The 13,705-nt window shown below is 38.8% G+C and overlaps 1 protein-coding gene across 1 annotated transcript in view; it reads left to right on the top strand.

Annotated features, from left to right (window-relative positions):
• LOC140233514 (ran-binding protein 9-like) overlaps positions 1–13,705 on the top strand; it is an 88,494-nt gene that overhangs the window by 53,510 nt on the left and 21,279 nt on the right. Inside the window, exons 3-5 of the mRNA XM_072313632.1 lie at positions 7,647–7,705; positions 9,385–9,552; positions 11,462–11,484. Of these exons, the coding sequence (XP_072169733.1) occupies positions 7,647–7,705; positions 9,385–9,552; positions 11,462–11,484 (250 nt within the window). The remainder of the gene's footprint in view (positions 1–7,646; positions 7,706–9,384; positions 9,553–11,461; positions 11,485–13,705) is intronic.

The raw sequence follows: 13,705 nt of genomic DNA, 5'->3' as shown, positions 1-13,705 counted from the left end.
CAGATGTAGCATTCAAATGTATTGGAAGAAAGAGGTAATTTGCACAGACTAAATGGCACATTTCATTTCAAATATGCCAGTGCAAAGACTTCTGTGGTCCTGAAGGACTGTCATCAAGATTGTGATCCTGAGAAGAATGTTCCAAGTATGGTCTTAATTGATACTGAGGGTTGAGTCCTACAGTGTGGCTTAAGGCCTGGTCACACTGCCCAAAAGTCGCATAAACGCATGAATCACGTAAGAAATTCGAGCCTTACACGATACATGCGCGATTTGTGTATTTTATGAGTTTGTCTGACGTGGAACCTCCGTAGTTGTCTGCCAATGTGCGCCGGATCGGCGCTTTATGTGATTCCAGGTTTTGAGCAGCTCAAAACTGGGCTTCACGTAAAAGTTACGTAATTTTTGCGTAGTTTGTGTAGTTCTTACGTGTACAATGTGCGAAATATGCGTCGAATATCAGTAATCGTTCACTGAAATGTTGCCGCTATTGCGTTCATGCGCGATTCATACGCAGTTCATTAGTGATAATGCGTAGATTATGCGTGGTTTTCCGTGGACCTCAGTCGTCGCGCACAACCATGAATTCACCCTATTTGGGGCCTTTGCGTGCGTATGTGCGCGCTGAAAGTGCGTGGTTTGTTGGTGATTTTTGTGTGATCTTTCCGTAGTTCTTGCGCAATTCATCGGTGATTTTCATTGCGTAAATCAGCGAAAATTCTTGACGGACAAGCACGCACAACCAAATTTCTTGCGTGATTCATGCGTTTACACGACTTTTGGGCAACATGGATTGCAATATGATGACATCATTTGAAGAAATTGTGCAATTCACCAGGTTCTCTGGCATGTTCAGTACCAGAATCAAGAATGTATGAAGGATTTCACAGCCTCCTTGATGCCAGGATGGATGGCGTATTCAAGTGCAAAAATAGGCTAATTCGGGGGTGGAGCCAGGCATTCTTGATGTTCATATCATGAATATAATATGTACTGAAAATCAAAGTGGGTTCTAACTATGTAGACGTAATGAGTGGCTGCAACCATTGGGCACTGCTAGAGAATGAGAACAGTGTCCTCTTCCATACAATAGAATAGTCTGCTGACCTGCATGTAATCACACAACAGAGACCATGTATAGGGTCTGTAGCGTGTGTTGGTATCAATAGTCACTGCATAGCATTCATGTCATGTGTTGTAAATAAAATGGGCATTATCGGTAACATTATGACTCCTGCATCAGTTCCTCTGAAATTCAAAGTCATGCAATATGAACTCTGGGAATACCCCAAGTACATTTACATTGTACTGTACTTTCATTTCTATTGCACAATTATGACAGAAATAAAAGCACACAGAATTTAAAGGTTTATAGTTTTGGTTGAGACCTAATTTCAGGTTTCTAACATTTTTTGGTGAGATAATGAGAAATCTCTTATGAAATATGAAAGAGCATGTAATTCCATGAGGAATTCAATGTTTATTTGATGAAAATTGGTTTTGAAATGGCTGAGATATCCAAGACAGTGCGATTCTAATAAAGTGTGGGACCCACATTTTATTTTGATCACTTTGTTTTACTTTGTTTTTGGATGTTTCAGTCAATCCAAACCCGATTTTCATCAAATTAACTTTGAATTCCTCGTAAAATGGTATGCTCTGTACTATTTCATAAGTGTTTCCTTGGTATCTCACAAAAAGTTAAAAGCCCAATTCTCATCTGCACCAATTCTGTACCATCCCTTTAAGAAAACATGAGTTTGAAAATTGGCACAAAGAAAAAAGCTCATATTGGTGGGGAGCACCAAAATAAAAGGTCTGGTGATGTGGATTCTCATTATGCCCCCTCCCCCCCCCCCCCAAAAAAAAAAAAAAAGAAGATACACACACACACACACACACACACACACACACACACACACACCAAAAAACAAAAAACAACAACCAAAAAACAAAAAACCTCCCCACAATAATAACACCCCTCCATAAAAAGAAAAAAGAAAAAAGAGAGACAGCTATATAGCCCATAAAACATCATGAATGTTATGGGCATTCAGCAAAACCACAAGCATGAGCCACAAGATAATCAAAACATTTCCTTTGTGCGATCCTCTTGTCTTTGTTCCTATCGGCAAGAGAAAACATTTCTTTGGCAAGCAACTTTCTATACACTCTGCATTATACAAGTTAATTAACTTCCAGTATCGGTAGTTTGTGTGTGGGTGCCATGGATGCAAACCTATGCATTAAAACCTGTCAGGGATTGCAATTACATTGTAGCATGAGAGCCTGCTAGACAGTGGCTGGCCAGAATGGGTGTTAAAAAACAATAAAACAAAGACAAAACAAAACAAAAACATGCAGGTGTAGTGAAAGTGTGGTTTCCCAATGGAATGAATCTGTTACTGGTTCACGTAGCTGGTTGTCAACTGCTGAAGTGGGACCTCTAAATGTACAGCAAATCAGGATCTCTGCATGTGACAGCTGTCTTGATAGTAGTTGCTGTTCATACCTGTGCCAACGTACATGTACGTCATCCTCAAAGCATGTATGGTGGCGTGGACTATTTATGGATATAAATCAAAGCTGAAGAAAAACATGGCTATACTAGCATGCCTATTGTTTCAGCAAGCATCCACAGTGTCGAGCATGAAATATGGGAAGATAACAAGCAGAGGACCTTGTAGACTGTCAATGTAAAGGGGAAGGGTGGTAGCATGAGGTGTGTTCCACCAGCATTTAATAGCCCAACAGTCAACTTTCAACCAGGAAAGATCCAGAGTTTGAAAATAGACATCAAATTTTTTTTTTTTTTTCAAAATAAGCAGTAGACATTCATGTTGACCCATGTTTTCATTTATTTTTATTCCCTTCTACTTGATAAGTTGTGCTTGTTTAAAACAGAACCGCATTGATATGGATCCCCTTCCTCAGCGTGAACACCATTTTACAGTCGTTCCTTTGTGGAAAAGAAGTGATTTGCACTTTTTTTCCCCCTAATATAAATGGCATCTTGGCTTAGCATGATAAAAATATACCCCAGACTGATAAGATGTTTCAGTAGCAACAAATTTGGGATCTTTGTGCTGTGGAAACATTACCAAGGTAAACTCTTTTGCATTTACCACATGGTGTTGAAATGCTCAATCCCGGTCCCCTGCAAACTTGCCTTTAATAGCATTTTCTGCCATCCACATACAATGACAGAGTGAATACAGTTCAGCAGAGACAGCATATGCGTGACTTGCTGCGCTATGATAACATTCACTATTGCCTGGTGAAGTTCATGTGACATTCAGGTACATTTTGTCTTCCCCTACCATTCTCTCATTGTTTGCTAACATGTCTGAGAAGTGCAGTTGTTTCCTTTAGAGTACTCAAAGATGGACCTTATGTGAGGGGGTCTATTGCTATTTATTGATCGATGGTAGTTTATTGAAAAACATGCAAAATAGTAGCCAAAAGGCCAAGTTATGATGAACTGCATTGTAAAATGTTATTATAACAACATAATATACAACATTTCAGCAATAACAAGTAACAACATAATGCCAAGTGAAAGCTAGTGAGCAACATGACATATATTCTAGGTTTGAAACAAACATTTTTGACGCAAATTAGTTGATCATCTAATCTGCTGATGGTTCTTTGGCGCAGTGAAATGAAATCTGAGCACTGCTCTTGCTATGTTTATCCATTGCCTGTAATTACAACAGTGATATTGAAGTTATGTTTAATGGAAATGGAACAATCTCCACTGTGAGCATAATGTATGCACAGTGCTTGATTTGCATTGGTATACCTAGTCCATGCAATATCACAGTCAATGTCATAGTCATTGTTGCAAACAAATTTTTCCCAGCAGGTTTTCTGTGTCAGGGACAGTGTGACATTTTGCAATCTTTCCTAGTTAGTTTGTAAGTCAAATTCACCGTGTTTATTTGTGCTTGGACAACCACAACAGTTATTTTGGGGCGAGTTCAATGAAAGAATCCTGCCTGCTAAGTGTTACATGTATGTGTTTTTATTATTGACAATATTATATTTTGTTTTGTGTTTTTAAGCCTTTTGAAAGTGCCTTGGGTGAAGCTGTATAATTTTCGAAGTAATGATTGTGCCTATAGCTGTATGGCCTTCAGAAATAGGCACCCCCTTCTTATAATATTTTTCCTCATCAGGAAAATGGCCTATTAGAGGCCCATATCAGGCAGGCAAATAATTTACTTCCCCCTTATTTTGGATTCAAGCCAGATTAATCACAATATACAATTTATTGATGATCTTGTAGACAGTGTTAATCACAGTATACCATTCCCTGATGTTTATGTAGACAGTGTTCACCATGATATACCACTCTCCGCTGCTATTTGAAGGAAACCCAAACCCAAAGAGCAATGTGGATTGAGTGAAAGCAACAACATTAGTAGAACACATTAGTGAAAGTTTGAGGAAAATCAGACAATCGATGCAAAAGTTATGAATTTTTATAAGTTTTGGTGTTGGAATGACTGGATAAGGAGACGACTTGAGTTCATGACGCCTTGTGTGGACAACAATATAAAGAAAATGTAAAGAGAACTCCACCCAAAAAAAAAAAAAAATCATTTTTCATGAAAATTACGCATTCCATCAACTTAATACTGACATCTGTTATGAGTAGTAATTATTCCCTCTGCTTTCTGAAAGCGGTTAGTCAAGTGCTCTTTCATTACGCTAGAAAAGTGAAAGCATGTTGAATTTTGATGGTTGTATCGATGGTCATATTGATGGTTAATTCCATGTGGTGCCCTCGAAAGACTGGAACTCCAAAACATTTTTTTTTTTTTTTTCAGTAGAACAGAATGAGACAAAAATAAAAGGCCTTTCACAAGCCTTTATTTTTTAATGAAAAGTACACATTCTCTTGACACTGTAGTTGAGGTGTGTTTGATAATGGTTGAACACGAATGGTATTATTCTCCATGCCTTTTTGGAGGAGCTGGATCAAGTGCACTTTTGATTTCCAGCAAAATGAACTCTTGTAATTCCTTTAAAGTTTTTTTCATTGTATCATTCCGCTTCTGTGACATGTATTGTTCCTATTGAGACAGGGTAGCTCAAGCATGTCTATTTAAAAAGAAAAAAAAAAAAAAGAGTCATCTCCCTTGAACTGACTGTTTGATTTTCCTAAAACTGGAATCCACTGAGTATTTGCTTATTTTTCTGCATTTGCTATTAAAATTCAATTGTATGCAAGTATATGATTGGGGAAACTTTACTCTACCATTATACCCGTCACAAGTAGGCTTCAGGTGAACATATTGATTTCAGAAATTCGTGGCTTGAATGATTCATTATCTTCCTCCAAATATTTCATCGTACAAATGAAAGTTAATCTTGAAAGCTGCCTTCAAATATGGATATTGCAAAGTGTGATCTTGTTTGTATACTTGTGAGTCCTGGGCCCCGTTTTATCAAAAGATAAAATCGATTTTAAATTTCCTTATCACACAGACTGCCATAGACTTACAGTTGAAATCAACTATATAATCAATTTTAACTCTTCATAAAACAGGGCCCAGATGTGTTTGTGTATTCGAATACTCAAACATGTGACACTTAGGGGCATGATTTGTAAACATGAAGTATTTCACAGTCTCTAAATTTTGCAATTTTTTTGCTCTAGTTCACTAGTGAGAAAAGAGGAGCATGTAAAAATTTGTGAAAGATAAATCAAAATGAGCCCAGAAATACTGTCATGTGGTATATTGGAGCTATAAGTTCACTGGTATTGTCCAAATGCAAAATTTCTGCTTGCACAGTTTATGTTAAAAAAAGAAAAAAAAAAAGGAAATAATTATAATTGTATTATTGCACTATTATTTATTAGAGTTATGTCATTATTTGATAAAGATTGAAGTCAAAAGCATAAACAAAACAAAATATCTCAGATACTTACTGTGTTAGTAATGAATCTCTACATGAGCAGTATGTGACATCTCATAATACAGTAATTGATAATTCATTGAATGTTTCAGTCTCCAAGAAAGCAGTCTGTGTACTCAGTTTTTATTTGTATTTATATAGTGATATCTTTTATTTACTTAATTCAATTCAGTTCAGTGATGTATCCTGGAGAAGGGGGTTGTGTCAATAATCAGCTCATTGTCCCTTAAAGGAAAGACTTTTGTTCTTACTACTCAAATTGCATATTTTTATTGACTTTGAATTTGGAAAGCATGTCCAGCCTTCTGATTGGATATATTTTGTAGAAATTTTTTCCAATAAACAACAACGAGAAAATTCCAGCCCTTGCCCTCCCCTCCCCTCCCCCCCTAAAAAAAAAAAAAAAAAAAAAAAAAAAAAAAAAATGCAGTACCTTTACCCAGGCAGAAAGATGGGGCATTGGATAGACAAAGTCATTTTATTGGTGTGGATCTAGTATCATGGCTAGTGACTCAGTTCAGAGGCTTGACAGGTATGGCACTATCCAGTGGACATTTCTTTGGCACTGGCCCAACGAACGTGACTTGTCAACTTTCAGCGTGTTTGAAGTGCACGCGCTGATCGGCCAAAAGTCACATGCTCTACCCTCTCCGCCAGAAATGGGTCTGCAGTGAAGACCATGAAAATGTGACTGTGAAGAATATCACTCTACTGAACTCTATCTGACCTCAATTCATTGGCATGAACATGACCTTGTACATAAACAGGGTGTCAGGGTAATGATAGTAGTGTACACCTTTATTGGCAGTAATGAAGAGTAAAATTCTGTAAAGCGTGTGCTACTAGCATTTTGCTAGTATGTAACTGTAGAAAAACAGAAACAAAAACAGTGGGCTGATTAAAAAAAAAAAAAAAAAGTGAGGTGGGAAAATACACAAATCTGTTGAAGTCATCACAGCTTGTATACATTTAGCTGGTGCCAGTGCTGAGTGATGGGCCATGCTGAGATGCATGACATACCTGCTGCTGCGTGCATCATGGAACATTTCATCTTGTCTACAATGTTATGACTTGTTGTTGCATCTCGCTAGCAACAAGTGGCTACCTTCCCCCGCAAGCTATGTGGTCGTCAGTAGTGAAAACAGAAATAGTGGCTGAAACAGTGAATACTTCGGGGTATTGAATATCCTCTGCAATACGGCTGTACCATTTCTGCTCTATGGAGACTGCTTCTAAATCCCTAGCAGTATTCTGCCGAACGCCTTTTCATTAGAATGACATGCTACAAATGTAAGGCACCTCAATGCAAGACTGCAGAACTTCTCATCTTGATACAGTACCGTATATAATCATTGTTTGAGTAAAGCCCATGTGATTCCTCTGCACCAGATGTGCTGAAGACATGAGCAGTAAGTTACTGTATATGCGGAATATTTCGTGAGGTTTTTATTTTCGCGAATTTCGCAAGTCAGGTGCTATTCGCGAAATTGAAGACACATGAAAATATTGACTCTGATCCCGATGTGAATGTGACGTATGCGTGTACACTTCTCCGTTCAGTACAGGACTCCACGATCGCAAATTTAACCACTCGCGAAATCGTCTGGAATTCCCAATTCACGAAAATTTAGACTCGCGAAATATATGGCGTATACAGTATGTTGTCTGGTGACTCATCATTTTTTTTTATTCTCTCTGTTTCTCCCATTTGTTCTTGGCAGGTATATGGGAATAGGCCTTTCAACAGAAGAATTTGGAAGTAACATGAGCAGGTTACCAGGTGAGTGAAATTGTTCTTCAGAGGTGATAACTTTTGTGGTATCATTATTTTTCCATTTGAAAATAACCCATTTGAGAGTGAAATATAGTAGAAGAGCAATGATAAGATCTTGAAATTTGAATTGTAGTCTTTATGATAAAAAGACAATGGCATAATGACAATAATGACTTTTTGATGTTCATGGTTGGTCATAGTTAATGCCCCAGTCACATAGACATCCCGGACCACCCCGGACCACCCCGGATCTGATCCGGGGTGATCCGGGGAGAGATCCGTGTTGACGCCGGGAGGCCAACACGGCAACTTTTGGAGGTCAAAAACATCCGGCGTCATCCAGGGACTGCCATGTTGGCAGAGCAATCCGGGATGGTCCGTGTGGCTGCCGTGTAGATGCCGTGTTGGTCCGTGTAGACGCCGTGCTATTCCGGCTTTATCCGTGTAGCTGCCGTGTTGATGCTGTGTGTACAGTCATATCAACGCTCATCGATGCTCCGTCAAGGTCGAGACTATCCCGGAACTCCCCGGATCATCATCTAGATCCTCGAGGATCTGTGTATGTGACTGGGGTTTAATGGAGAGAGGAGCATAGATGTATAAATTTGATACAGTGATGATAGATTGTTCCCTTTATTTTTCCATATATTTCTTTGAGAAAGTATCATTAAGTGGTCCAGAGCACAGGAAGAAACCAATCTGTTGGTGGGCAATTAGCCAAAGGAACATTGATCAGAAGTAATTTTCAAGAGTTTAGTGTGATGGGGGACAAATAATGGGGGACAAATGGTAGGGTTGGGATTGTGTTGAAATAGAGATCAAGTGATACTATTGACACAGGCATGAATGCCTTTAGTCAATAGAAGTGTTTGATTTCTTCATTCGTGTCCTTTCCTTCCAGCCGATTCAATATTTGGTAATGTGTATAAGTGGCTGGCAAGGGGAAAACACATGCTGTGATATTTTTGTAGATTGCACATACGACACTGCAAGCAGGAATTACAACATTGTGAAAGACTGCACAACATTTGATGTTATGTTGTCAAAGGGTCTTCTCTGTATGTGCTCCTTCTTGAAACTGATTGCATGCGATGGAAGCTCCAAATTTTCATGAGCAGACCTCGTGCATGTGATGACGTAAGCACTGTCAAACTAGCAGAGAGCAAAGAACAATTCTCGTATCTGCAATGCCAATTCACTTGATAGAGAGCACCGTTATAGACAGCTCTTGATTGGTCGTAAAACAGAGAAAAGTGTCCAGTATCGATGAAATGACATTACAGTCATATTACCAAGATGGTCGTTGTCTAGTTCATGTAGTCAGTGACACAAAAAGATGCGTCATTCCTTCTTTTATCTTAGAGTTCATTGATCTGTTACCTCTTAATTATGAGTATGACAACCCCTAATGCTTGTTGTTGTAATATAACAACAACAACCACAAAAAGCTCAAACCTTGGGACAATGCTACATTGTCTTTCGACCATCAGTAACCTTTAAAAGTACTGCTACCACTCCATGCTTGCATGATATCAAATTGACGGTTTCATCCGGCAGTCCTTGGGGGAAAATGTTTATGTTTCTCACCTGGCCTGAGCCCACATCCTGTTGTTGGTCAACTCTCCCCACTCTCACTCTCTCACTTGCTCAATACTCCATTGCCCATGGACATTAAACCCCGACAGGCTGGGACAAGCACTCCTACGGTTACCACGGCGACAACGGGCACACCTTCAACTCGACGGGAAACGGGCAGCCGTACGGGCCGACGTTCACGACACGCGACATCGTGGGCTGTGGCATCAATCTGGTCGACGGGACCTGCTTCTACACGAAGAACGGCGTTCATCTAGGTATGTGAAGGCACCCCCACCAATCATCCAGGAAATTATTCGTCCGTGTGTATTCTGACTTGGACACAAGAAAGTATAAAGCTCACAAACTGGTAGAATTAATCTCTCAACACAGTTTGGGATAAGAAAGGGTGCAGACAGGCCACACCCTACAATCAAGGCTAAATGCAGTGGTGGTAAATGCATGACCTGTCCACATGCACTGGCATAATCTTTACTAGTTGCTGGTAGTGGTAGACTAGTATGGGGCAATCAGAGGCTTAAAGGGATGATACAGTTTTGGTTTAGATGGGGCTGCAGGTTTCCAACTTTGTGTGTGTGTGTGTGTTTGTGAGATAATGAGAAACCTCTTACGAAACATGAAAGAGCATGTGAGGAATTCAAAGTTGATTTGATGAAAATCGATCTTGAAATGGCTGAGGTATTCAAATGAAGTGATCCTAATAAAATGCAACAGGCCACAACTTTTATTAGGATCGCTCTGTTTCACCTTGTTTTTTGATATCTCGGGTCATTTTAAAACCAAATTTCATCAAATAAACTTTTGATTCCCGTTAGAATTGTATGCTCTTTAACATGTCATAGAGTGGTTTCTAAATAGCTCACAAAACATTAAAAGCTGCATCCTCACCTCAACCAATACTATACCATCCCTTTAGCATTTGACAGAAATGTGGCTGAAATTGGGCAGGTTGCAGAAAGGTGGCAAAGAGGGGAAAGCAGTGGTGGATTTGCAACATGACCACCAGCAAGATATCATGACTCTTAAATCATAGAGGTTTCCACAACCAGTGGCGAGCCTCATGCTTTCTGTCACAGCCACTTGCAGCAGCTACTGGGACAAACAGTCCAGGGGCGGATCCAGGAATTCCGTAAAGGGGAAACACCTTTTAATACAAAATCAAAGGGGGAGCACGTGTGTCCCCCATTTTTTCTTTTTATTTCTTTTGTTTTAACAAAATATAAAGAGGCGGGGCGTGCCTGGTGTGCCCCCCTCTGGATCCGCCACTGCATTCTGTGCCTTTGTCCAATATAGAGTGGCATTTATGGTGACTAGCACATTCTGCCACAAGTTGCAACTCAATGGCAACTTGTTTGTACAGAAATCACTGCAACCCATCTCTGGCAACCTGTGTCCTTGATTTTTGACTGTCTACAGCTCAGATTGTAAATGTGATGATAACATTATCTCCTGGTCCAGACATCAGGGATGATAGATTTTATTCTCTTTCATTTCAAAACAGAGCAAAACAAAACAGGACAAGGAAATGATAAAACCGTTCAGTATGTCTCTGAGCCATAAGATTCAATGAGATACATTGATGACATTTGTTTTTTTGGAGTGTGTGTGTGTTTTAAATCTACCACCACCATCAGTGAAAATTGGTGATTACACACATTTGGGATTTTTTGTTTTATTTATTTATTTTATTATTTATTCATTTTTTGCAGAAGAATCAGTTATTGTTCAAGTTCTGAATAAAAATGCACCCCTAAAGATGCTTAGAAGACCAGGGGGCATTTCATGAAGCATTTTGACAACTTTGTCAGACAAATTTGCTCTCAACCAATCAGATGCAAGGATTTCAGTAGCTTTTAACAGTTTGTCAGACAAATGACAAAAAGCTTCATGAAATGGCCCCAGGACGACTGAGTGTGCCACCTTTAACTTTGATAGTATAATGCAACTTTTTATTCATGTCCCTTGACCAGAAGTCATATTTGTCACTATATCCAATGTAATCAACAAATAAGGTCTAGGTACTTCAAATTTATTGGGATGCTTTGCATGTATGATAGGCTGAACTTGAGACAGATTAGTGCTAGAATGTTTTAAATTGCCCATATGACATTTTGTGAACCTTTCATGAACTGACTGCTATTTTTGTGTGCTCTGCTTTCATTACAGGTATCGCATTCACAGACCTTCCCGTAAGTACACTGGACAGACTTATCCATATCAGTTTTCACTTTCAGTTCATTTAATTTGTTCATGCTTAAATGGCAATTTAATAAAACATAATAATATAATGTTGTCAAAATGGTGAACTGTAAGATGTTTGGATATCAGAAGTGCATGAAGAGCAGCTCAAACTTGCATAGCCCCCACCCGCTTAAAAAAAAAATGTATTTATGTCAGACAAATGATGACACATTTATGTCTGTTTGACTAAATGGCAGATCATGTGATCAAAATTCTCCTGGGAACCTTAGTTATGTTATCATGGTCTTGCATCCTTTTGTTATTGTATGTTCTATTCTTTGATGTGTAGCGTATGTGTGTTTTATGCATGTATGTATAGATTATACATATTAAGCACATAGAGACCTTGCCAAAGGTATTATGCACTGTATAAAAATGGTAATAATAATAACAATAATAGATATTCAAATTCATGAAATTCTTCCGTCGAGATGTTTTCATTGCAACCGATTGACAAATTGCCCAACATCGACGTAAATAAGCACTAAATTGATCAGTGTTTTAGTAGTGAATTTCATGAATTGAATAATAAAGCAGTACTCACTGCATGCTATAAGGATTAGAACCAATACTTGCTGTCGGGCGAAAGCTCGGTGGTCTAGTGGAGATGACGCCTGTCCGGTGGTCAGAGGGTCGTAGGTTCAAATCCTGCTCGAGTATGTACGCCCATGATTTTTTATCATGGCTACTACTAAAACACTGATCAATTCAGTGCTTATTTACGTCGATGTTGGGCAATTTGTCAGTCGGTTGCAATGAAAACATCTCAACGGAAGAATTTCATGAATTTGAATAATAAAGCAGTACCCGCTGCATGCTATAAGGATTAGAACCAATACTTGCTGCCCGGCGAAAGCTCGGTGGGCTAGTGGAGATGACGCCTGTCCGGTGATCAGGAGGTCGTAGGTTCGAATCCTGCTCGAGTATGTACGCCCATGATTTTTTATCATGGCTACTACTAAAACACTGATCTATTCAGTGCTTATTTACGTCGAAGTTGGGCAATTTGTCAATCGGTTGCAATAATAGATATGTGTATAATTATTTGTGTTTTAGTTTTTGTTTTCGATAGAGAGGTTTCAGTTTTGATTCAGTCCAAAGTGTGTCAAGGATTCACACCGGTGCCCTTGTAAAGTGCGTTCTCCCGTTCTCTGTACTACTTTAGGAAATGATGACAGACACATTTTTTTTTTTTAAAACAGTAAAAAGTCTGTACTGTACCATCTCTTTTGAAGTTTGACATGATGGCATGCATGATGAATAGTGTGTCCGATTCTGTCTTCTTCTTTTTTTAAGATGTAGATTTGTATGTACCTATTCTAGCTCAAACATCACAGACGTCTTATTTGTAGGTGAACTTGCTTTTATTTGATGACAATATACCAATTTTGGAAACCTCCCCTCCAAAATCAAAGTTCAAGTTTATAATGGCTCAAAGTCTGTGGTCCATGATTCCACCATGGTCAAGTGGGTGTAGTTAAAAGGGTCTTTGGACAGGGCTATATTTTATTGTTTACATGTAGGTGTGTGTATGTGTGTGTGTGTGTCAAGCAATGCTGATAATAAGCAGTCTGTGTGTGTTGTGATTTGACAAGTTCAGTCAATTTATTATCATTTTATCATTATTTTGTCATCATTAACAGCCACAAAGATCCCCTACCGATACAACATATGATAAAAAAAAGCAACCCCGCATTTTTTTTTTCTTTTACAAGCATTTGGTGTCAGCATTTATCAGTGCACAAACAACCATTAGAACTCAGCATATTACAGGTGTGCTACTATGCATTGTGAAAAATCACTCATTTCCGCATGTAGGTTAGTTCAGAACATCTTCATTCCATCATGAATTGGTCTGCTCAAATGCAAATTGCATAATGACTCTGTAGAGAAAGGTCATGTTGCTATAAAGGCGACTGCTATGGTTTCTGTGGTTGGCCCTTTGGTACAGATTTTCACAGATTGCACTTGCTTGCTGTTTATTTGTTATTTTTGAGAAAATTATTGCTATGAGTGTCGATTGGTTTTAAACTGTTATTGATTTTGGCCTTTGAGAAAAAAATATGAAATCCTCGCCACAATATTAAAGATATACAGTATCAGGTACCAATGATATGGATACTGTTTAAGCTGTTATTTTCACGTACAGATATTTTTGCGAATGGGGAA

This window comes from Diadema setosum, chromosome 9, assembly GCF_964275005.1.
Source record: "Diadema setosum chromosome 9, eeDiaSeto1, whole genome shotgun sequence".
In the NCBI taxonomy this organism is placed as follows: Eukaryota; Metazoa; Echinodermata; class Echinoidea; order Diadematoida; family Diadematidae; genus Diadema; species Diadema setosum.
Note: the sequence above shows the minus strand (reverse complement) of the source record. Positions and strands in the feature narration are given on the sequence as shown.